This window comes from Xiphophorus couchianus, chromosome 1 (genome assembly GCF_001444195.1).
Source record: "Xiphophorus couchianus chromosome 1, X_couchianus-1.0, whole genome shotgun sequence".
Taxonomy (NCBI): Eukaryota; Metazoa; Chordata; class Actinopteri; order Cyprinodontiformes; family Poeciliidae; genus Xiphophorus; species Xiphophorus couchianus.
The window spans coordinates 14,589,199-14,612,959 of NC_040228.1; the positions used below are offsets into that span (position 1 = coordinate 14,589,199).

The window sequence follows — 23,761 nt, forward strand, 5'->3', positions numbered from 1 at the left end:
TTTACAAAAAAACTAAAAATGAATAAAATCTGAATAGTTTGGTGTGTTTTCCTGTTCACCCCACTCTACTCCAATACCTCTAAATAAAAAGCAGTACAACCAATAGATGAGAGGTAACCTAACAGTCCACCTGTGTGTAATTCCGCTTCACAAAATAAAATCTCAAAAAAGTGCATTTAAGTTTGTGATTGTAGAGTTGCAAAATGTGGAAAAGTTAAAGGGCTGGGAATATTTTTGTAAATCATTGTGAAACCACTGGATAAAATATGCTAAACAACATACAGTACTTTTCACAGCAGATACGCTTCCTTCACTCTTGTTTGCAAAATGATTTTCGGTTTCCTCCCCACATTAATTTTCCCCCTTTGCAAATATCGCCAAAAACCACCACAAACCCTTTTCAGTGTGTCTCTGGTTAGAGACGCTGCTGTCGAGGGAAACACTGGCAGCTACTGTGAACAGACAGGCATGAGTCGTGCTGGCAGCCCAATATAGCCACTCAGGATGGCACACGCAAGAAGAAATACCTGACTGCTCGTGTAACTTAATGTGGCTAAGGCATAGTGTTTCAGTGGAAGGACTGAAGGAGAGAGGAAAACAAAGCTGCTGACTGGTTACAGCTGTTCCTCACGATGGCTGATCAAAGGCCAGCTGATGGATGAAAATCCCCTGCAACTCAAACAGCACTATCAGGAGAGCGATACATCTTATACGCTTTTCCAAATTATATGCATTAGATCTTGGATCACATTGGTATAATAGCTTTTGAGTGTACACTCTTTTTAGGGGAGAAAAAAAAAAGTTATTTTAAACTGCTGGGGCTCAGTGCCAAATCTTTGATTGAAGTTGGGTAAAATTTAAATGTAAAGTTATTTAAACTAATGAAGTTAGAAAAAAAAAAAAAGTTAGAAATATTTTTGAAATTAAAACGACATAACTTTTACTCAACATCACATGTTTCTGCATTCAACTTGTCAAATTGTAATTCGGTGACTTCTAAATGCATCTGGCTGCAGTGGATTTTAGTTAATCGTATCAGAGAAAAGAGCTCTGAATAGAAACCCATTTAGTAAGCTTAGCAAATTTCTTTTTGTAAATACTTGAAAACCATTTGAAAAACATGTAAAATTAAATTATGATTTAATTTGTGTTCGTTTATCCCATAAAATCTCATTAAAATGTTCTGAACTTGTAGAAGTTCAGAAGGAAACTGAAAAAGCAGAACAGAAGAGTCACAAGACGCCAGACAGAAGCTGGATGTTTCATTTATCTTAAGATACAAACCAATAACACTTACAAAATTCAAAAGATCAAGTAATTTTACTTGTCTCAAACAGTTTATCGTTTATGTTGACTTATCTTAAAACCCCCAACAGTCTTTGATATCAAGAGAACTGCCTGTTGGAGCACAATATTTTCTTGAATTAGAACATAAAATAAAAGGAAAACAAAAGACATACCAAAAGACTTAACTAAATTTTGTACAAAGTACTATTTATTGTCATCAGAAACATTTCAGACTGCTGAAAATGCTTAAACCCTGAAGAAAAAAAAAAAAAAAGTTGTTGATGTTTTAAAAGCCGCCCTTGCAGCACAAACCGCAGTGAAAGTTTAAACAAGGTTTTTGTGCAACTATTGAACGGCGACCCATGAAGGTCAAATGACCGGTGGTTTGTTGCAACATCTCTTTCTTTCTAAACCCATGTCCATCTGCCTCGGGGTTTGGCTCCAGCTGAGGCTCAGAGGGGACACAGCAGCAGCAGCAGCAGCTCAGAGGGGGGGAAACCAAAGTGGAGGAGGCCTATCTTTCAGCAGTGATGGGAAGTGATGTGAACTATGCTGAGGTAAACAACCTGAGAGGACTACACTGATTGAAAAAAGCTGCTTTTGGAGCAGAAGAGCAAATGCAGAAAGTATAATAAAACAGGTTGACTGTAAGTGAAATAGAGTGGAACCATCCCAGAGCCAGTCGGCTGTCTCTGCAGAGTAAATAATTGATATATTTTTGAACGGGCAGTCAAACCACAACAGACAGACAACTGGCAAACGCCGAAGTACTCACCTGCAGCCATTTCCTACGCACTTCTTCCACACACTGCAGGACCCGATTGTGTTGCTGATTCCCTCACACAACGCAATCTGAAGAAGAAAAGGCCTAATCTCTAAAGAGTTCTCTGTGCCGTATGCAAATGTTCAAACAAAGGCAGAAGTTTGCAACTTTCCCACACAAAAGCGGTCTGATGATGATAAATCGGTCAGCATCATTGCACTCAGATGTGCCCTCATGACCGAAGGTCTTATCACGGAAAGAGGTGGACCGTAATTATTTGTGCAGAACGTCACCGAGACGTCAGTCCTGATCAATGCGCCACTATCGCGTCTATTTGCTTGGCAATTTATCTCACTGTCTGTGTGGTCATAGCTCCGGATCCAACAAAAACCACTGGGCTTATTAGGAGTTATAACTTAAAAAAAAAAAAAAAAAAAAGTGGATAATTTTAGCAGAAGGTGTTGGAAGACGTCATCTTTTTTTATGTGTAAACTAGAGGAAAACTAAGTAACAGCTCTGGAGCAAAAGCTCGATTTTATAAACAAATTAACTTAAACAAAATTCTGCTTACCTTTGATTGTAGTGCAGTTAAATAATGCGTCAAAAATAATAAAACACTCTCCATTTAGTGTTTTGTTCTTAAATGTTAAACATTTGCAACCGAGTCCTTTACACCAACGCAGCTGCAGAAAGTTGACACTTGTTGCCACCTAGTGATGAAATGTAAATCAGCAGACTCTCGTCCAACACTGCAGGTCAGATGGTAATGAAATGATGCATGAAATTTTAAAACAAGCAGGAGGATCAGTGAGCTTAGGAGAAATATCATCTGGAGAAAAGAGCAAAGTTTGAAGCAACTTGATAAATCTTATAAAAATAAGCTGTTTAATGGTCTAACTTAGAAATTAATAGCAGGGCTCTTTTTTTGCGAGGAATTTTGTTGCAGAGCTGCATCCGCATTACGTTTCCAATAAACATCCTTCATTGGCCATCTAAAGTTAAAGTACATTGCAAAAACAAATATGCTAATTAATTTTTTTATGCGATTGATCAACAAAAAAATGGGCACAGTAGAAAAGTGGAAAAAGAGACATGCAAGTTTTTTTGTAACATTAACAAATAATCAAGTAAATCTGGCATCAGTTCTCCAAGTCATTTTTTTTCATTGCATGTGCAGATGAAGGTCAGACGTTTTGGAAATGTCATCAGATACTAAATGTTTACTAATGCTAACATCTGAGACATTCGCAGAGCAGTTAAATGATACTGAGATTAAAGCACACATGCACTTGACTTTGTTTACATGTAGTATGGTGAGTCTGAATTCACACAACATTTTTTAAAGGGTTGTAAACAAAGAAATTCAAAGCAATTCCTCATTTTCCACTCCACACCACTATTATGTTAACTTGCTTTGAATAATGCTTTATATTCAAACTTCTTTACAAAAGATGCATAGGAGACACATTTCTTTATTGATAGCACATTATACAGTAACCATGACCCTCTGCTTTAAAGAAATTTTTCTGGTTAAACTCTGATCTAATTCATTTAGTCAAATATCACAAAAATACCAACAGAAAAGTTAATCAGTCACAGCAGTTATGTGATCTACTCTGGTCTGTTCTGATATCACATATAGCTGAACCAGTTTTTTTATTTAAATCACAGATTGCATTTCAATAGCAATCTGTTATGACAAAAAAAAAAGACTTTACATGATCACTTAGCATTTTAGTTCATTCCAGAAAAAGAAATAACTCGTATTAGAAAGCAGTGAAAGACAAGGCAGCCAAATGGTACAGACTTTAATATTACTGCCTCCAATACGTAGTTGGTGTGAAACAGTAAAAAAAAAGGGAAAAAAAGGCCCCAATATGTTACAGTTATTTATGATGATACACTGATAAAACATCTCAACAAAAAACTTCCAGGGAAAAAAAATACAGTAGTATTTATTATCCAACAGGAGGGATACTGTATTTTTTTTTTTACTGGTAACCATTTAGGGATTTGAACAAAAATGCTTGGATGTCCGTATTGTACAATCTGCTCGGATCCATACCCATGATTCCACACCGCTGAAGCAGTGTCGACAAAGACGCATTAGATGTCTGCAGTGAGCTGTCCTTTGCTCTGGATGATCCTCATGATGGATTGGACCACCTCAGATGTGGTGCCCTGACCTCCTAGATCTGCTGTGTGCAACTGCAACCACAAGAGCACTATGTAAGCAAATATCTAAGCTCCCATTAAAACAAAAACATATATGATTCTTGGAGATTTAAATAATTTTAGGTTTTTTAATTGAGGATTTGAATTGTTCTGCAAAGGGAGCTCATATAACTCATGTCTTTGCTGCTCTTAACTGGTCACAAGTTCATTTTAGATTACAGTGAAAAAAAATTTTTTTTTTTAACTTTTAAGGCCCTCCATGATCAGGCCCCCCAGTATATATGTGACATGTTTAAGCCTCAGACTTTTGCCAGAGCTAGGAGGTCCGCTGATCAGAGGCTCTTGTTGGCTCCACATGCTCCATTTAAAACCCGTGGGGATTGGTAGTTTCAAGCTGTTGCTCGCTGATTGTGGGATTTTCTCCCATTGTTTTTACATTGCACCGATTCCATTGATCATTTTGAATAACCCATTTGTACAGACAGGCTTTTAAGTTAATTTGATAATATGTTTTGTGTGATTTTCCTTTTTGAAGAACTTTGTTATTTTTATCTGTGAAAGGTGCTATACAAACAAAATTGCGCTTTGTACTTTACTTTCACTTCTATCTCCAGGACTGAGGATTTATACAACATAAAACTTCTTTTCATAAGAAAAGATGCAAACTCTACATCAGATTGGAAGCATGCTCGGCTTTAGTGGACTCACCCTGGTTTCATTCATTGTGGTGAGTACTGCATTCCTTATCAAGTTGGCATAGTTGTAAAGCCTGGAGAAACAGCAGAAAGTGTTATTAGCTTTATGTACTGATAATGCTGTATCTTTTATCTATACAAGTAGAACGTACTTGAGGTGGTCCAGCATCATGCAACTAGCCAGCAGCATAGCAGTGGGGTTAGCAATGTTTTTCCCTGCAACACTTTTCCCTGTGTTCCTTGTAGCCTGAGATCCACAGCAGAGAGAGAAAGAAAGAGAAATTAACCTCTTAATAAAAATAAAAAAATTTTTAAAAATCACAACATTTACATATTTTTAAAATGACAGACATAACTATGCTGATAATTTACAGTCACTTACCGTTTCAAACACGGCATAGTCCCGACCATAATTAGCGCCAGGCACAAGGCCAGGCCCTCCCACCAGGCCGGCGCACACGTTGCTGACAACGTTCCCATACAGATTAGGCATCACCATCACGTCAAACTGTTGGGGTTTGGACACAAGCTGGAAATGCAGAGGAAATCACAGTAAGAAAAAAAAAAATATATATATATACTTTTTTTGAAAACTCCCACACTAAATCCAGACTCATTAAAATTTCCACCTGCATGGTGGTGTTATCCACGATCATGCTGTCGAAAGTGATGTCGGGGTATCCAGAGGCCACTTCCCTGCAGCACTGCAAAAACAAGCCGTCTCCAAGCTTCCTGTGGTGATGAACAAACCAATGGATATTCCAAAAATAAATTAAAAAAATAATAATAATAATAATGAAGGGTTGGACTATTTGGAGTAGAAGTCACTCACATGATATTGGCTTTATGCACTGCAGTGACCCTGCGACGACCTTTCTCCCGAGCCAGTTGAAACGCATACTCAGCAATCCGGAGGGAATTGCTCCTGGTGATGATCTTCAGACACTCCACTACCCCCGATACACTCTAAGACAAAAAGACAGATAAATTATCTTACAAATAAACACTACAGTTCTAATAATATGTTCAAATGATACACAAGATGGTGATCTGAGGGAATTAATACAGTACAGGGTTTCCCCCAGTGTAATATAAGCTGGTGGCCCGCCATGCTTTACTAGCCTCTCCCCCCGCCAGGCTAAGCATTGCTTGTTTTTAGGAAAATAATAATAATAAAAAAAACTTGCTTAATTTTTTATTTTGTTTCTTTTTAAATCAAGCTGGATTGAAAGCTTCTATGCTGCTCTGGGCATTTCACTGGCGAAGCATATTTATTCCTAAAATATAAGTTTATAGAAGACAGTTTTATACTTTATGCATTTCATAGTACTGACTCTACAATGTGCCGATATGCTGAAGATTTCTGGGAAATATCCATAATCCTCTTCTGATGTCAGTACAGCTTTATAGTGATAAGATTTTCCATGCAGTAAAGTCTAACGTTTAAATCACCACAAGCACAGCAACTTTACTATGTTGATGTCTCAACAAACTTGTGTCATAGCAAACACCCCACCTCTTTTTAAACCTTCAAAACATGTTAAAGGTCTTTAAAGACAGAACTCATACATTACACCAATCAAATCGACCAGACTGACAATGCTGCCTTTATTATCAGCAATAGTGCAGAGTAGAAAAGGGGAAAGAAGTTGTATAAACGAAGAACCTAGAAACATTAACATGCTCATACAAAGAGAACGCATTTAATTGAAAGTGGGAAAAAAATCATGGAAGCTAAATGGAAACGGGACTTTAGATTGAGACGGTGGTAATCCAACGTCCTCTTTAACCCTGAAAAATAATTTTTCCCACTTATTTCCAAGTGGAAATATGCGTATGTGTGATAAAAAGTCTTTTATGTTGCTACTGTAACGTAATGAACATTTCAGCTCTCTAATTTCCTTCCTCTCTCTATATTCTGAACTCTGATACTAATTCAAGTGGATATTTATTCCTGCTCATAGGAAGTCGTGCACCAGGGTTGTTCACAGAGGGGGATTGAACCGACTGAACCTTAAACTTGATCTGGCTGAAACAACAAATTAAATAAATAAAAATCAAACCATGAAAAAATGGAGTAAAGAGAAATCAAGAATAATTTAACTCACAGTAGATTCTCCAAGTAAAAATCCAACACTGTTTTGTTCAACATATTACTGTCACTGATGAAGATTCTTTCATTACATGCGAGGTAATATAGAGGGTTCATCTTCTCATCACACCTAAATTAGATTTGACTAACAAACCCAATCTACTGCTTACTGAGACAGCTGCACCAGTTTAGACAGTTTAATGAAGTCAGTATTGATTCATGTCAGCAGCTGAGTTGAGAAAGCTGTTTCTGTATTTTTAAGCTTACATAAATGGCAGCATTTACGTAAAAAAAGAAACACTATAAACAGTGGGAGGAAAAGTAAAAGTCCAACAAAGCAACAGCAGCAGAGCACTGATTTATTTTTCTCAGTCTGACCTCGTGCTCCAGACTGCTGTATTCTCCTTCTGTGTTCTCCCTGATGATCATGATGTCGATGTTCCTGTGCCGAGTTTGGACTCCAGGGAGGGACTGGCAGTGCATCACGTTGGCATACAGATCCAAGCTTGTGCTGTTGAAGGAGAAAAATGATCGACCAAGCGCACACAGGGGACCAAATTAAGTTAGAAAGGTGAACCATCTGACAAAACAGGGCATTTATCAAGGGAGCTAAATATTTTATCTACACCTACCGTAGGAGATTATTTCTGGATTTCATAGATGGCGGCATGGTATGTTTGGTCTCTATGTTACCTAACAAGAGGGTTAGGTAATTCTGAAGTTAGACTGTAGTAATGTAGCGTTATGATGAGTAACATGTTACCCCTCACCCCTCACATTTTTATAGTCTGAATGGGACTAAAAGACGCAGTTTAGCTTACCTTTAAGAGCAACTCCATTTCGGCGGATGGCGGTAATGGCATTATCGATATCGTCCTCGGCCTCCAGTGCAGAGTTGACATGCACAACCTCAAAGTCCACAGGCACACAGCTGAACCTACAAGCATGATTACCAGTGATGAAGGGAGTCGTCATCTTTTTATAGTCGAGTCTAATCAGATTATAGCTCTGAGGGAACTAACCTGAAAACCTCTACAACATGACTCAGAAGCTCTGGACCGATTCCATCCCCGGGTATCAGGGTCACAGTGTGTCGACCTCCATACTTTGCAGGAGGGGGCTGCAATACCACCATGAAACCCCATATTAACTATTTTAACATAACAGGAACCCTGCTATTTTGCTAACTTGAATTAATAGGCTTCAAAGGAGTTGCAAGGCTGTGCACTTTAGTATTACACTTAGTAATTTAGTTAATCAATAAAAATGAAGCAAACATTTATAAATGCCAAACATGTTTAAATTGTTAAATCATTTCCAAAGTGCTGGAAATGATTTAACTGTAATTTAACTTTTAATTTAAAATACAGTTTTTGTGCTGGGCTAAGTAGTCTGACGTTGGTTGAATGTTGAGTCTTAAGTATTAAATGTTGATTCTATTGGACAGGATGAAGAGCATCTGTCAACATCAACTTTCAAGTATAAAAGTATATTCTCAATTGGATTTAGGTCTGGACTTTGACTAGGACATTTTAAGGTGAATATATTTTTGATCTAAACATTCCATCGTACCTCTAAGAGTATATTGACTTAGGAAAAAGGAGTCATACCTTCATTTCTAGTCAATTTGATTGTTGCAATTAGCTGTTTGCTGGCAGTCCCTCAAACTCAGCTTACCCAAAATGTTGTAGCGTTCAAACCAAAACTAAAAATTTGAGCATGTCAGTCCCATCTCTTAAAAGCTCTTCCCTGGATTCTAGTTATACAGAGAGTAGATTTTAAAATACGCCTGATTGTTTTTACAGCCTTAAATGGCCTGGTCCCTCCCTGTGTCTCTTCAGGTCTCACACCCAGAATCAACCCTAGATCAGAGCTTGGTTCTTTTAGTCAATAAGGTGATGTCCTGTGAAATTCTCTCTCAAAAGGTCTCAGATCCCAGTTTCTAAAGTGTTTAGCTTTGACAATAATGCCTTTGGTTATTGAACATTTTGTTCTGGTGAATGAACTATTTTCACTTCATTTATTTTTCTGTTTTTTAATGAGATCTTAATTTTGTCTACTGTTTAAAATCTCTATGCATTTGTTTTTAATTAGTTTGAATTTCTATTTTTACTTGTTCTTCCTAGCACACCTAGTCTACGATTGTTGTATGAAATGTGCTTTATAAATAAATTTGACCTGACCTAATTATGTTTATGGTTGTTGTCCTACAGGTTTGTGATAACCAGTTAAACCAGACATCTTATGTCTTTCTGTCAAGAACACATTTATTTTTGTCACTTTTACAAAAAGGTCAGTAGTGTGTGGTAATCCTGAAGTGAAAGACAGCAGAATTACACTATGCCTTTTGCCTGATTCTGTGATTAATGCTGTCCTTGTCTTGCCAGTCAGCTTAGGTGGATGACTTTTCTTCATCTGATCAGATCGGATGTGAAGAACAGCAGAGCAAAATTCAGGATAATCCTGAAAGAAGACTTGCTGCTAACGACATGAGACTGGGTGGAGGTTTATGTTCCAGCAGGACAACAACCATAAACATAAAGCAAGAACTATAATGAAATGGTTTAGATCAAAACACATGACCTAATGAAAGTGTAGATCTAAATCCAACTGAAAATCTGTGGGAAGAAAAAAAAGTTGCTGTTCATAGATTCTCAATCATTCCTCAAATCTGCCTTAGTTTGAGTTATAAGGCATTTTTTTTAAAAAGTGTTTTTCTAAAGCTAATGACCCAGGCTGAATACATTCAAGTTAATCCTTACATATTTTTATTAGTAGTTTAAATTTTGTTGTTGTAAAGTTTTTCTCTGAGGGCTATATTTGGCTAGAAATTGTGGTCTAGATTTTATTATGATCTCAATGGTTTTAGATAGTTTTGTCATGTTGGCCACGCATGACCACAAAAGAGATGTTTCATTTGCAACATAAATAACCACAAGTTTTATAAAAACTTGTGAAAAATTTATTAAATGTATTAAGGTGTTTTATCTAGCTCAAAAATATCAATTTACTACTGCTCACTATTGTGAACTGAGAACTTCAAGCAATCCTGACAAGTCAGTTGTGATGTAATCCAACAGTGAACTAAAACACCATAAAGGAAGCAATTGTTTACAATAAGATACAAAGGAAAAAGAACAGTGTATTTTATTAAACTGTTAATGTCGGTGTAAAGTATTTTAATATCAATCTAGCACAACTGGAATAGCTATTAGAATAGTTGTGAATTATTTTTCAATATAAGTGCACATTTACTTAATTACTCGAACACCTTATGTGATACAAACTGATCATCTTCCATTTATTGCAAATGTTCTTAAATATACAGTACAGTTGCATGAAGAATGGAGAGACCTAAGATCCCATTCCCCCCAAGGAGCACCATACAAACAAAATTATGAGAATTATTTTATACAGGAAGCAATTTAGAATCTGACTAAAAATTAAGGGGAAAAAAAGATTATCCAGATTCATGCATCAAAGTATGTGGCCAACATGAAAGCACCTAGTAGATGTGTTTATAAACCAAGTGATGGACAGTTTTAATTTAATGCATTTAATGTTTAGGAATAAAATGCCTTTGTGATTATTCAACGTAACTGGCTAAAAAAATCAGATGATCCCAGTCTCAGACTGATAAATTGATGCATTCCTTCCAACAAACAAAAGTCCAGTCATGCATTTTAACCCAAAGCACGCTAAATCAAAAGTCAGCTACTTACAATGTTGTCACTCTGTTGATAAAGAAGACAGGTAAAAAAGGGAGAAGAATAAACATCAGTTTGATTACAAAGTACAAAAACAGATTAAAACAAAAATGTGAGAAATGAACACAGGACATTTTTGACACTCCCATGATCCCACAGAAAGTGAAAATGCAGTAATGTTTATTGACAGCAATTAGAACCGTAGTGTTATTTTAGGCATTTTGTATTGTGTCGAGTAAAAAAAACAACTAAGATTTAATTCTGTTTTTGCCAGGACAGTCTCAGATACTCACAACATGAAGTGTTTTATTCCGGTGACTTGTCAAAGTTGTTCCAAATACCTGAAAAGTTTAACAATATGAGATTTTTGAGTGAACCCCAATAATACTCACAGGGTGGCACTGACGTTATATTATTTGACCTTGTGTCTAGTAGGGAAATACGAGCCGAAACTGCAGCCTAAGGATAAAATTACAGAATGATACAACAAATCAAGCTTGTTTCGTCTTACTTTAACCGTATTTCCCAAGTGTCGACCCCAGATAGGATTTATAATCCTGGAGACAGAGAGCACAGCACTGTGAGCAGCCATCTTGATTATGAGGAAGAAGCCGTCGCGTGCGAGTGCAAGTTTCTCGTGCGTTTTGTATATTCGCTCTTATTAATTTTTTTTATTTAAAAAAAACAAACTACATTTATTTCAACATTTTTAAAGACAGCTTGAAAACAAATAAAAAGCTAAATAAAAAGTAGATATAATGTAATGCCCACGTGAGCAGTTTTGCGCATGCTCAATGCGTACCGACTGGACTTGGGCACATCCGGAAGTGATAACAAGAATGAAATTAATCAGTTTTTCCTCGTTTTGCCAACTACGCTCATCATAAAACGCAGACTGGGATTTTGGACTTCGGGTTTTTTTGTCTAGAATATGCCTGTTAAGCCGTCTCAATGAATAAACTGCGCAGAAAACATTGAAAGTCCGGCGCAAAGGGCAGTGGCCGATTAATTTGTGCGGCTACGTCCTGTCAAAGGAGACGAGCTTAAGGCAACGCTCGCTCACCACAGGACTACATAAAGTAGGTAAGATTTACTATTTTAATTTAAGCTATGAATACAAGAAACCAGGTATATGACTTACGAGTTCGTTTCTGTTTGTCTAGGATATATATTTCGACATATGTTATAGCAGACTTATTATAATTTCAGCAGCTGTATACCTTCACGCACACAAATACATGTTCTAATGCCGTCAGAAAGTTACATGTAAAGAACTGAGAAGATAACTGAAAAGTCAGCTTATTTCATTCAGTTTAAAAAGGTTAAAATCATAATTTAGATTTACTACACATTAAAAATTGTATTTATGGTGTAAACATTCTTTTACACCATATTCATTGACACCATTTGTGAGGGGAGGGGTTATATATTTTGCTTAAATAATTTATTCATATGTAAAAAATACAGATTTATTTGAAGGTGAAGTCAGTGACTTGTCTTAACGTGCTCAAACTTTTCATGTAGGAATTTTGACTTCAACCCACCTTTTTGTTATTTCAACAGCAGTTATTTCAAGCTGATCATACCAGTTTTAGATTAAAACTCAGTCAGCATGAGTGAATTTGAAAAATTCTTTACGGAGGACTCTTGTTCTTAGAAAGTTTACAAACCACTCCTTGTTTGAGAAATCCAGCTGCTTTCAAACATCCTGACTTGCTTGAAACCAGTAGGACATGATTTAAAACTATTTTTCAGTCCTCAAGGCCCACCGTCCTTCGTGTTTCTGTTGTCTCTGCTTCGCCACGCCCGATGTAAATACTATGCATGGCATAAAGTGCTGCAGACAGCTGCCATCACCTATTTATTTAAGTCAGGTGTGTGACTTGAAACTGTGCAAATACCAGCAGGGATATAAATACTTTATTTTAATGGGAGTAGTGGTGGTTATAGAGTGTACTGGGAGGAAGGATCTCGATAGCGCTCCTTTGTTCATTAAGGATGCAGCAGTCTGTCACTAAAGGAGTTCTCTAGTTTAATAACATCTATCACAACTAAGCAGTGGAAAGTAATTTATGTACAATCTACATAAAATACTTTGATATTCCATTTTAGTTGGCTATGAGTCACACAAAGGTGATAATACTGATCACCTTCTGATGAATTTGCCCACAAACTATGTGTCAGGTCTAAATACCTATTAGAGACAATTTTAAACAAACACAGGAAAGACAAGAGAGTTAAATTCTTTGTTCTCGCGAGGAGAGCAGACAGAGATATGCTTTCAGTTACAAATCTCCAACCGCTCTGAAAACACATCTCTCGCTCCTCTGTTTTATTGATTTCAGAGTCCCTATCACAGAGAGCACTGCAACTCTAAAGGGGTGGGGTCAAAGCATTTTAGTTGCAGTGCTAAATGACAATCACTAACTAAACACATGTTATCTACAATCTAAATCCTTCTTGCTCCAGGCACGGCGTCGAATGGGACACGTTGTATAGCTTCAAAGCGACGGCTTTGTAGCACAAAGAACAAAGCATAGTTTCCTACAGGACTGTAAAACTCAGCTGGGAACAACTAACACCTCTATTTCCCAGGGATTCCTTAGGAAGGAATCAAAGTTATTTAACACACAGAAACATTACTTATACTAAGAGTAAAAGAATAAAAGCATATAAGTAAACATTATCTAAATGTAACTACAAGGCTACATGATACAACGAATATTTGATAATTACTAAAAATACAATTTATCCAACACTATGCAAAATTAAGAACTCTGTGTTATAAACTTCAGACTTCAAAAATCTGCAGATTTTTATATATATAAAAAGCTGAACTAAATCTTAAGCTGATTTTGTTTTTTCAAACAAGATGTAATTGTTTATCAAGTGTGTTTTAGAAAAAAATGTTTTTCAACAAGCCTGCCACTTTTTAAAGCATTAACCGTGACATTTTGTAATCATTTGAATATGATTATTAATCAAACAAGTAAATCAAACAAAGGAATCATTCATAAACATTCAGACAAACATTCTTGACTAGGGGGTGCACACATTTGTAAGAGTAAGACAATACTGAATTTTTAAGGGCCCACATTCTTTCCTCTTGACATGCATTGCAGATTTACGTATGTACATTTGTAATACCCCAAGCAATGCTAAAAAACAGCCATTTTTCTCTTGATCAACTGATAAAATACTGTACAACACTACAGTTACAGTCAAAATTCTTCATACCCTTGTATATTCAAATTTAAGCAAATTTCTCTTATATTCCCGCTGCCATCAGGCAAGCGGTACAGGAATATATGGACTACAACAAATAGACTGAGAAACAGTTTCTTCCCCACAGCCGTCCGAGCCATTACTCCCTGCCGCCCCCCCCCTCCCACACATATCATAACCTCGCAGTCACACATACATATCCCCCACCCCCACACAACCATATTGTTCTACACTTTGCACTGTCACATCATCTGTACTTTGCCATAATTGGACCTGCTGTTACTTCTTTGGTATGGTTGAGTGCCTTTAGTTAATTTTAGTTGTATATATTGTTATAATTATTATTGTGTGTTTGTTTATTTTATTTATTGTATATATTTGACTTTTTGCACGGCAGTTGCAATAGAAATTTCGTTGAATCCTGTTCAATGACAATAAATGCTATCTATCTATCTATTTATTTACAAAATACCAGTGAGAACTTATAAAAAGTTGCTCAGCAGTTGTAAGGAGGTTTTGATCGCTTTAATACAAGTAAAGCTTTTTCCTGTATTATGAAGAATAGAAATAATTTTTAAGAAATATTTTTGTAAGTGTAGTGATTATAGCTATGTGTTGTAGAAAATGCAGTAAGAATATACATAAACGTTTGAAGACCTGTTGAAATGGATGACAACGACCATCAGCGGAGGAGCAAATCCAGCAAGGCAGACTTCAGAAAGAAGATATTTTGGAAGGAACCCTCAAATGTTTTGCACCTGAAAGAAAAGCAGATTTCAGCAATCATACAGATACAAATCAACAGTTGACAGAACAGTTAAGTTATAAAATTAAACACAGGTGAACTACACAACCTTTAATTATGAGAACAGTTAAAAACATATACAGAACATGGCAAAATGCACATGAAACTCTGTATATAATTACTTTTTAATACTTGTAAAGAAAATGCAAAGTTGACCACTACTGGTTGCCAACCAGTCTACAGTAAGCATTGTTATGGTAACTACCAACTGTCAATTGTAGCATCAACTTATATAGTAATAAAAGTCAGGAGAAAATAACTTTTTGACAAAAAAATTTGAAGAAACTAATTTTGATTTACAATATGGTTTATGGTTAAAGTCGAACCCTATTACATATATTAAATTCCCTCAACGTGTCTGACGCTAACCTCTTGTTTGTCTTGTCCACAGATCTATGAGACGGTGAATCATGAGACTGACAGGTGAGTTTTAAGTGAACAGAGAGTATTGTCTGAAGTGTCTTTTGCCTGAGCTTGTATGTTGTGATTCTGTTAACAGCCCCCCTGCGAGGTGTGGTGGTTGTGCTCCTGGTGGGCTTCACCTGGCTGCTCGCAAGCGCATTATTTGGAGGAGACAGCAGTTTATCTGTGCGAAACATCTTCACTGGTAAAATGAGTAGTCTTCACTTATTTTGTAGGTTTAAGCAGAAATATCAAAGAAAACTTTCAGACTTTTATAAATGTTTTTGTGTTAGATCTCAAGATTTTTTCAAGATTTAAGTTTCTTGTGGTTTTGTGTTTCTGATTAAACAGAAAAGCCAAGCTGAAAGCATCATAATGGGTTTTATCTTTGGGTGAAATTTTAGTCATTAAAGATAAACTCAGTAAAAAAAACCAATAGATTAATCGGCTTCTCTGATGAACATTAGATGTACATGAAGGATCAGGGTTACTGCGTAGCAAAATCAAATCAAGTGTTTTATTTTTTATATTTATTTTAATCAGAAAACCTGTTAATATTTTCAGGCACAAAAGAAGAGCCAACCCAATGTAAGTGTGAAAGACAAAGTACGCACCAATGCTCTGTTAGTTTGTGATTTAACTATTATTGACTCATATATCATCTATTTTAGCTGAACCGCGTCCTCGGAAGTACAAATGTGGACTTTCAGCACCCTGTCCTCCAAAGCATTTGGCTTTCCGTCTGGTGTCTGGAGCTGCAAACGTCATTGGCCCAAAAATTTGTTTGGAGGATAAGATGTGAGATTTGGCACTGTGAATTTCTCTTCTCATTTACATCTTTATCTCCCCTGCTGTCCCCTTTTTATTAATTCCATTTCACTCTGCTATGTTTTCTTTTCCCCTTCTTCTTTGCTTTCCTAACAAGGCCTCCAAGTATCTCTGGGGAGCTTGATGCAAGTATTGTCTTAGTCTGGTGGTGCTTTATTTTTTGTCTTGTTAGGCCTTTCTTTTGCGCTGCTGCCTTGTTAGTGTGCAATGTAGTGTAAATAGGTGCAGAAATGTGCCTTTAGCAGTGCCCTACTAAAGTACTGATACTTAGAAATTTTCATATTTTCCCACATTTGAACATTAACTTTAGTGTATTTTGTTGTGATATCAAGTGACAGGCCCACACAGAGTGGAAGGAAAGTTTGAAATGATTTCCAAAATGTGGTTACAAATAGAAAGCTCACCCTTCTGATGCTTGGACAACCCTGATGCAAACTGTTTCATTGTAGCTGTGGCTGCATGTTTGGAGTTGTTGTCCTCCTACCTGTTTTAAAATCTCTAACAGACTTTTATCCATGATTATCAAACATTTAGCTCCCTTCATACTTGAATGAACTCTGAACAACTTCCCCGTCCTTCCTTATCTGAACTACCCCTAAGTAGGTTTTCATTTGTGCAGTACTTAATGTATTTTTGGTGATAGACTAAACAGTATTGTGTGTTTTATAACCTAACTCTGCTTTAGACTGCTTCAGACTCTAACCTGTCTGCTGTGTTCCTTGGTTTTCACGATGCTGTTTGTTCACTCTTGTTCACCAACAAACCTCTGAGGCCTTCATAGAACTGCTGGATTCATAATCAGATTATATTACACACATGTAGACAGACTTAATACATAGATTAGCTGACTTCTGAAAGCAGTGGACTGAATTTTATTTAGGGGATTCAATGTCACATATATACTCACTTTTATGCTGAAATTCTTCTTTTTCTATCACTTATATTTCTAAGAAAAATGTGTCTAGGTTTTACACTATATTGTGACACAATGTGTAAAAGTTCAAGGAAGAGAAACACTTCTGCTATGCACTGTAAGTGTATGTTAAAGACTTGTGTCTGTCTCTTAGGTTAATGAGCAGTGTGAAGAACAACGTTGGTAGAGGACTTAATATAGCTTTGGTGAATGGTGAGAGACTCATCTTCAACTTATGATAAACAGTGTTATATTTATTTTTACTATTGATTGCAGTAAAGTTTTAACACTTGGTTTCTTTGGTTTAGGGGTGACAGGTGAACTATTGGAGACCAGAGCCTTTGATATGTGGGCAGGAGGTAATGAAATCCAGCAGGAAATTGTGCTTAATCTGTATTCCAGTCCTAGTGGCACACAAGACGCATGAAGTGAAACTCAAAGTTTAACTAATGCTTCTTTTCAGATGTGTCCGACTTATTGAAGTTTCTGCGGCCCCTTCATGAAGGAACACTTGTGTTTGTTGCTTCCTTTGATGATGCTGCTACAAAGTAAGAATCAAGGATGTGTGATTAGTTTAGTATGAGAACTCTGCTTATTCATTTATTTGTTCTACATAAAAAATGTAAGTTTTATGTAGAACATGTTGCTCCAACCTCTAATTGATAGAACTGGATGAGTTTGCATTGTTGGTTGCAAAATGCAAAATTGTGACCAACAGTGATGCATTTTTATTGTAAATGATGTTGCTTCCATCCATCCATTTGTAATAATCTTGTTCAACTGATTCACATACTTGGTATTTCTAGTGCATAAAAAGGAAAAAACATCAAAAGATTTAAATGGTGTGTTAGCCTATGTACTAGTTTACATGTCATACAGTTCTCTAACAATTGTTTTGTTTTTTTTGTTTATTTTGGCAGACTTAATGATGAGTCTAGACGTTTGTTTGAGGAGCTCGGTAGTACAGCTGTGAAGGAGCTGGCCTTCAGAGACAGCTGGGTGTTTGTTGGAGCCAAGGGCATCGAGAACAAGAGTCCCTTCGAGCAGGTATGAGCCGACTCCTGTGCTCCATCTGTGTGCTACATTTGTCAATAGCTTTACTTCATGGGACAAATTATTTTAATGATTTTGGTTAATTTTGGTTGATTTTGGCCTAATTTAGTTTGTAATTCATCGTCTATTGTGGCTTTAGTCTTTAGTTGTGTCTGGCTGATTTCATCTCCAAGGCAGAGGTTGTATTAAAAAAGCCTATAAAGTAACCATTAAGAAGTTTAATTATTCTCCTTTTAGGTGGAAATAAAATACTTTACTCTCACTGAAATCGCTATTAAACCTTCATCGTTAAAAGAAAATTAGGTGCACAAGTTTGAATTGTGAATTATTATTTGCTGTTATTTATACATATAATCTTTGGGTAAATGTCATTTAGCTAGCTACAAAAAACCCAATATAACTTTCATAACCATGAACAATCTTTCAACGTAGTTCTGAATATTTGACCACTCCTCTTATCAGAAATGGCAGAGTTGATTTAAATGCATCGTCTTCCTGGCACAGATCAGGCTTTTAAGCATACTCTATAAATTTTAAATAGACCTCAGGCAGGAGCTGTTCTAGAAGTTTTCTATTGTGTTATCCATACCAAGATCAGTTCTGATGTTTGGGATCATTGTCCTGTTGGAACACACAGTCATGTTCGTTTTGGATCTGCTCTGCTCTGCATCCCCAGAACCAGAACCAAACACGGAGTAGCAGCATTCAGCTTCTATGCACCACAAATCTGGAACAAACTTCCAGAAAACAGCCGAAACACTTTCCTTTAAATCAAGACTAAAAACTCACCTATTCAGAACTACTTTTAAGCCATAACAAATGAAACATTGACCAACATATTTGATGTGTATGATTTTGCTGATGGCACTCATCAAAATGTCTGTTCAATTATTGGCTGTATGGTGTTTTCTTGTAATTATCTGTTTTATTATGTAAAGCACCTTGAACCTGGAAGCCTTGCTGTTGAATGTGCTAATGTGCTTACAAAAACATTTGAATGACTGAACGTGATTGATGAAGTAGCCGTACTCCTTCTGGAGAATGCCTGATGGTCAGAGGAGTCAAAGTTTGAGCTATTTGGACAAAGTTGCCATAAAATATGTTTGGAAGAATCGAGGTGATGCCTCAGACCTAAACATCTTTCAAACTATTGAGCACGGTGATGGTGGTATGATACTGAGGATCTGTTTTGAAGCCGTTGGTACTGCTGCTTCACACAAAGTGGAAAAACAATAAAGGAGGGGAACTTTTTCAAATTCACCTGAAACCAATTCCTAGATAGTTAGAGACAGTGGAACCAAACGCATATCAAAACTGCTTTTGGAAGCTAACATTAAGCTTTTGGATTGACTCTACCCTACTTCAATCTCTTTTTTTAAATTTATGGACTGTGCTGAAAAGCCTGCTCCTCCCCAGAAACCAACCAATTTAAATACGTTCAACTATTTCTGAACATATGTCAAACAACAAGACAGAATAATCCCATAACCATGTTTTCAAAAATGGTTGCATTTTTGAAAACATGTCTCTGCAACTTTATCCAAATGCATTTATTTCTCTAAACATATATTTAGATTCCTTTTCTGTGTGGATTAGAAAAAAACCCCACAATTTAAACACAGTTGTTTTTAGTTTCGTTTTTAACCATCATTGAAGTTTTGTCATCATATCGGCCTGAAAAAAATTGCTTGGCTATGCTGTTAAAAAGACCAACATTAGTAAGATTTTCATTAGTACAGCTAAGCTTCTCAGCAGCACAATAAAAGCGTTGTTGGAAGTTTAAATGATTAATGTAGAAGCAGTGAAATAGTTTGCTGTGAAACCATTAGCCAGCTCTGAAATGAAACTGTTGATACTGAAGTATTAGTTTCATTAAAGACTGAAAAATATTAAAGACAGCAGAGAGCATCTGCAGCTGATGTGATGGTTATTTGTTGTCAAAGCTTATCTCAATTTTGCGGTCATATTGCATAAGATCTCACTTAAAATATTAACATGGATAAATTACGGTACTACAAAACCACTGAGTCACATATAACTTAGGAGGCTCATTTGGGTTCAGCAGAATAGAAACCATTAGGCTATAGCTTCTGCTGTTAGGGTCTGAAATGCTGACATCAGTTCTGTTTGGCTGTTTGTGTTTCCAATAGCGTATGAAGAACAGTAAGAGCAGCAACAAGTATGAAGGCTGGCCCGAGTCCCTGGAGATGGACGGTTGTATTCCCCTGCGGCCGCCACTTGAAGGTTAATTCTGCTTCAGATAGTCTCTCAGACGTCACAGCAACGTCTGAAGTCTCAGCAGGGAAACAAAGTGACTGCAGAAGGCCTACAAGCTTCTGAATACCTGAAGCTCTTCACAGGATACACAAGTAATATTTTCTTTTGTCCTGCTTTGGAAAAAGGAATAAACTGAATGTACAGATTATTTTTAAGCTGGAACCAGTTTGTACAGGACTTCTGACTAAGCTTTCTAAGCTGCTTTTTAGCTGAGGAAATGTTGTAGAAACAATGAAAATTATATCAAGGTAAGCAAATCTTGATATAATTGTTTGCTGGCCAAAGTGTAAATTTAATGAGCGAATATAGCTTGATTGAAATTTTTAAACCTCTTTATATATATATATATATATATATGTATACTGTGACGGGGTTCTATTATAGCTTAGTCAAACATAATGACTGGCCAAGGTTGGACATCGTTTTAGAGAAATTTATTAAGCTTGTACAAAGATGGCAGGTGCAGAATGGATATCCAGAGCAGGTTAAAAATCAAACAAACAGCAGTACCTTCACTGCAACAGTCCATCACCTCCAGCGTGACTTCTTAAGGAGTCTAACCACAGACTACCTTCTTGTGGAGCAGAGCCCTGCTTTTAAAGCCACAGGCTCCGCCCACAGACTATCCAAACAAGCAAAAATACTAAGCAACTCTTAAACTTTAAGAGTTTATTTTGTAAACTCTTAAAGTATACAAAATAATAATAATAAAATAAATAAAGTAAACAAAAATACAATACTCAATTTAATAGACAACACTCAGTGCGCTCTGATGACATCACTATATCATGTGACTCCCTCCCGGTACGCCACAATCCGGAAACACCCTACTTGAAAACAGAACCGGGAAAACGTTTAATGCTGAAAACAGGTTAGGATGAATGTTTAAGCAGGAACACCGCATGTGCACCCATGATGAACCGCGCCAGTTTAAGCTGCAACAAAAAGTAAGTTAGTGATTGTGTACGTGTTTGTGTGTATGTGTTCGCGGGTGTGCGCGCATGCTGACATGGACTCTTAATTAAGTCCCAGCTTGTGACGGCTCCTCCGTCACACCACCCCTCTCCTCTCCAAGGTTGGCGAAATTCAGCAATCTAGAAAGAAAGTCTTCCACTTTATTAAGTCTGCCACTCCTATGGCAGATGGTAAATTTGTAAGGTTGCAAGGACAAATACCACCTAGTCAGACTGTCCTATACTGTCCTTCATGGTGTTGATCCAGGTCAGGGCACGATGGTCTGTCTCCAAATCAAATTCTCTGCCCAGCAGATAATACTTGAGACTTTCCGGAGCCCATTTAATGTCCAGGCCTTCTTTTTCCACCACAGAATACCTCACCTCACGAGGTAGCAGCTTGCGGCTCAGGTAGAGTATGGGTTGCTCCTCCCCAGGATCTCCTTGAGCCAGGACAGCTCCTAAGCCAACTGTGGATGCATCTACTTGGACCAGAAATTTCTTACTGAAATCAGGACTTCGGAGGACAGGAGTTGAACATAGATGATCTTTCCGAGTGTTAAACGAAGCTTCGCACTCCTTGGTCCACACGACAGGATTCTTCTAGTCTTTAGTTGTCAAACTGGTGAGTGGAGAAGCAAGTGTAGCAAAATGAGGCACAAACCTTCGATACCAACCAGCTAGTCCCAGGAATGTCCGCAATTCCTTCTTGGTTTGAGGACGAGGGCACTTTTGGATCCCTTCAATTTTGTCCATCTGTGGTTGCACCTCTCTTCTCCCCAGCTGGTAACCCAGGTATCTGGTCTCCTGTTGTGCCCAAACACACTTTAATATGTTAAGTGTCAGTCCTGCTCCTCCAATCTTTTCCAACACTCTTGCTAGATGTGAGACATGCTCCTCCCAGCTATTGCTGTAAATGATTACATCATCTAGACAAGCAGCGCTGTAGTCTTCACTTCCTCGTAGTACACTGCTCAAAAAAATAAAGGGAACACTTAAACAGGTGTTTAACACTTAAAGTGTTCCCTTTATTTTTTTGAGCAGTATACTTTGTCCATAAGCCGCTGGAAGGTGGCTGGAGCACCATGCAGACCAAATGGCATAACAGTAAACTGGAAAAGACCAGAAGGGGTACAAAATGCTGTGTATTGTCCGCTTGAAGGCTCCAATGGAACCTGCCAGTACCCTTTACACATGTCAAGGGTGGTAATGAACTTGGTTTTTCCAATCCTTTCCAGCAGCTCATCCACCCTGGGCATGGGATAGGCATCAAACTCTGAAACTGCATTAAGCTTTCTGAAATCAATACAAATCCGCAGTGAGCCATCTTTCTTACACTGCTGGTCCACCAGTAGATCGTCCAGCTCCGGCTGCAGACGGGTCTTTGTCTTGTCCAGTTTGTCGTAGGTGGACGTCTTCTCCAGCTGCTGAACGATGTTGTCCATCTCCCTCTGGAGCTTCTTGCGACTTTCCTCAGCTCCCTCCAGCGAAACGGCCTCATGTTCCACTTTCTTCTTCACCTCAACCAGCTGAGTCTGCAGAGAGGCAACCTGTTCTTCTTGCTCTCCTCCTCTTTCTCCAGCATCTCCCGCAGGTTATGCTGCTCGTCCTCCATCTGCTTCAGGCGGGAGGTGAGGGAGAGTTTCTGTCAAGTTTCCTCTTGGAGAAGCTCCTGAGTGTCCTGCAGCTGAGACTCCACTGTAGAAAGGTCCTTGCTGGATTTGATGTTTTTGCCCTCAGCTGCACTCAGAAGCCCGTTGACGCTGTCCAGCTCATGCTGCATCTTGGTCATCTTGTCGGCGAGCTCCTGCCTCCGTGGCTCACTTTCTCCAAATTTGATCTGCAGCTCCTGGACCTCGCCTCGGCCTTCTTGCGTCGGTGTTCAGAGTCGCCTTTGCTTTGGGTCAGATTCTTCATATATATAGATATATATCGATATATCTATATATATATATAGATATAGTCATATCTATATATAGCTATCTATATATATATATATATATATATATATATACAGTACAGACCAAAAGTTTGGACACACCTTCTCATTGAATTCAATTAGAAAGTGTGTCCAAACCTTTAGATATACATATATATATATATATATCAATATCAGTGACTTGCGGTGAGGTGCAAAGTTGGTGAGGCACTGACTTAATCATAATCAGATATACAAATGTTGACCACCTGCATGTTATTGTTTACATAAGGAAATTTTGTGCATGCTGACAACGCTGGAAGGCAAAAAGACAATTCTTTTACATGCCATCCATAGCCGCGCTGCCGCGGTAGAATAATTCCGGTAACTCAATGAAACTTGGAAATGTAGGTATTATTAATTTCATGCTATGCTCCACAGCAAAGGGAAAAATCGTCGAAACCACATCTTTCTCGCTCTCTGCATTGGCTAGGCTACATACAGACTCGTTGCCATAGCAACTGACAACAAAGCCCCTAAAAAAACAGAAATATTTCCCACACAAAGAGCAGAACATTCAATCTGTTGCAGTAGTATGGGTTTAGGCTTAATGTTTATTTTGAGATTAGTAATAAGTGATTGCTGTGGTAAGAGGAGAAATCTATAAA

The 23,761-nt window shown here is 37.5% G+C and overlaps 2 protein-coding genes across 6 annotated transcripts; one reads left to right on the forward strand and one right to left on the reverse strand.

Annotated features, from left to right (window-relative positions):
• Nucleotides 1-3,504: 3,504 nt before the first annotated feature.
• On the reverse strand, nucleotides 3,505-11,344 carry idh3g (isocitrate dehydrogenase (NAD(+)) 3 non-catalytic subunit gamma). 2 transcript variants are annotated; one of them, XM_028020290.1, is made up of 13 exons: nucleotides 11,231-11,344; nucleotides 11,013-11,060; nucleotides 10,735-10,746; nucleotides 8,035-8,132; nucleotides 7,834-7,949; nucleotides 7,645-7,705; nucleotides 7,391-7,523; nucleotides 5,753-5,886; nucleotides 5,550-5,652; nucleotides 5,303-5,449; nucleotides 5,073-5,167; nucleotides 4,934-4,994; nucleotides 3,505-4,258 (listed from the first exon to the last, which is right to left on the reverse strand). In XM_028020290.1, the coding sequence occupies exons 1-13, from the start codon at nucleotides 11,309-11,311 to the stop codon at nucleotides 4,157-4,159; spliced, it is 1,191 nt and encodes a 396-aa protein (XP_027876091.1). In that variant the 5' UTR covers nucleotides 11,312-11,344; the 3' UTR covers nucleotides 3,505-4,156. The 2 variants fall into 2 exon arrangements, with proteins under 2 accessions (XP_027876091.1, XP_027876100.1); XM_028020299.1 differs by lacking the exon at nucleotides 10,735-10,746 and having other exon boundaries at nucleotides 4,149-4,258.
• Nucleotides 11,345-11,522: 178 nt separating this feature from the next.
• Nucleotides 11,523-20,370, forward strand: fam3a (FAM3 metabolism regulating signaling molecule A). Of its 4 annotated transcripts, none has more exons than XM_028023790.1 (10): nucleotides 11,523-11,802; nucleotides 15,141-15,172; nucleotides 15,249-15,356; nucleotides 15,695-15,739; nucleotides 15,823-15,949; nucleotides 17,047-17,105; nucleotides 17,201-17,251; nucleotides 17,356-17,440; nucleotides 17,813-17,939; nucleotides 20,096-20,370. In XM_028023790.1, exons 2-10 carry the CDS (start codon nucleotides 15,160-15,162, stop codon nucleotides 20,192-20,194), a joined length of 714 nt encoding a protein of 237 aa, XP_027879591.1. In that variant the 5' UTR covers nucleotides 11,523-11,802; nucleotides 15,141-15,159; the 3' UTR covers nucleotides 20,195-20,370. The 4 variants fall into 4 exon arrangements, with proteins under 4 accessions (XP_027879591.1, XP_027879599.1, XP_027879595.1 ...); XM_028023798.1 differs by having other exon boundaries at nucleotides 15,716-15,739; XM_028023794.1 differs by having other exon boundaries at nucleotides 11,523-11,798.
• The last annotated feature ends 3,391 nt before the right edge of the window (nucleotides 20,371-23,761 follow it).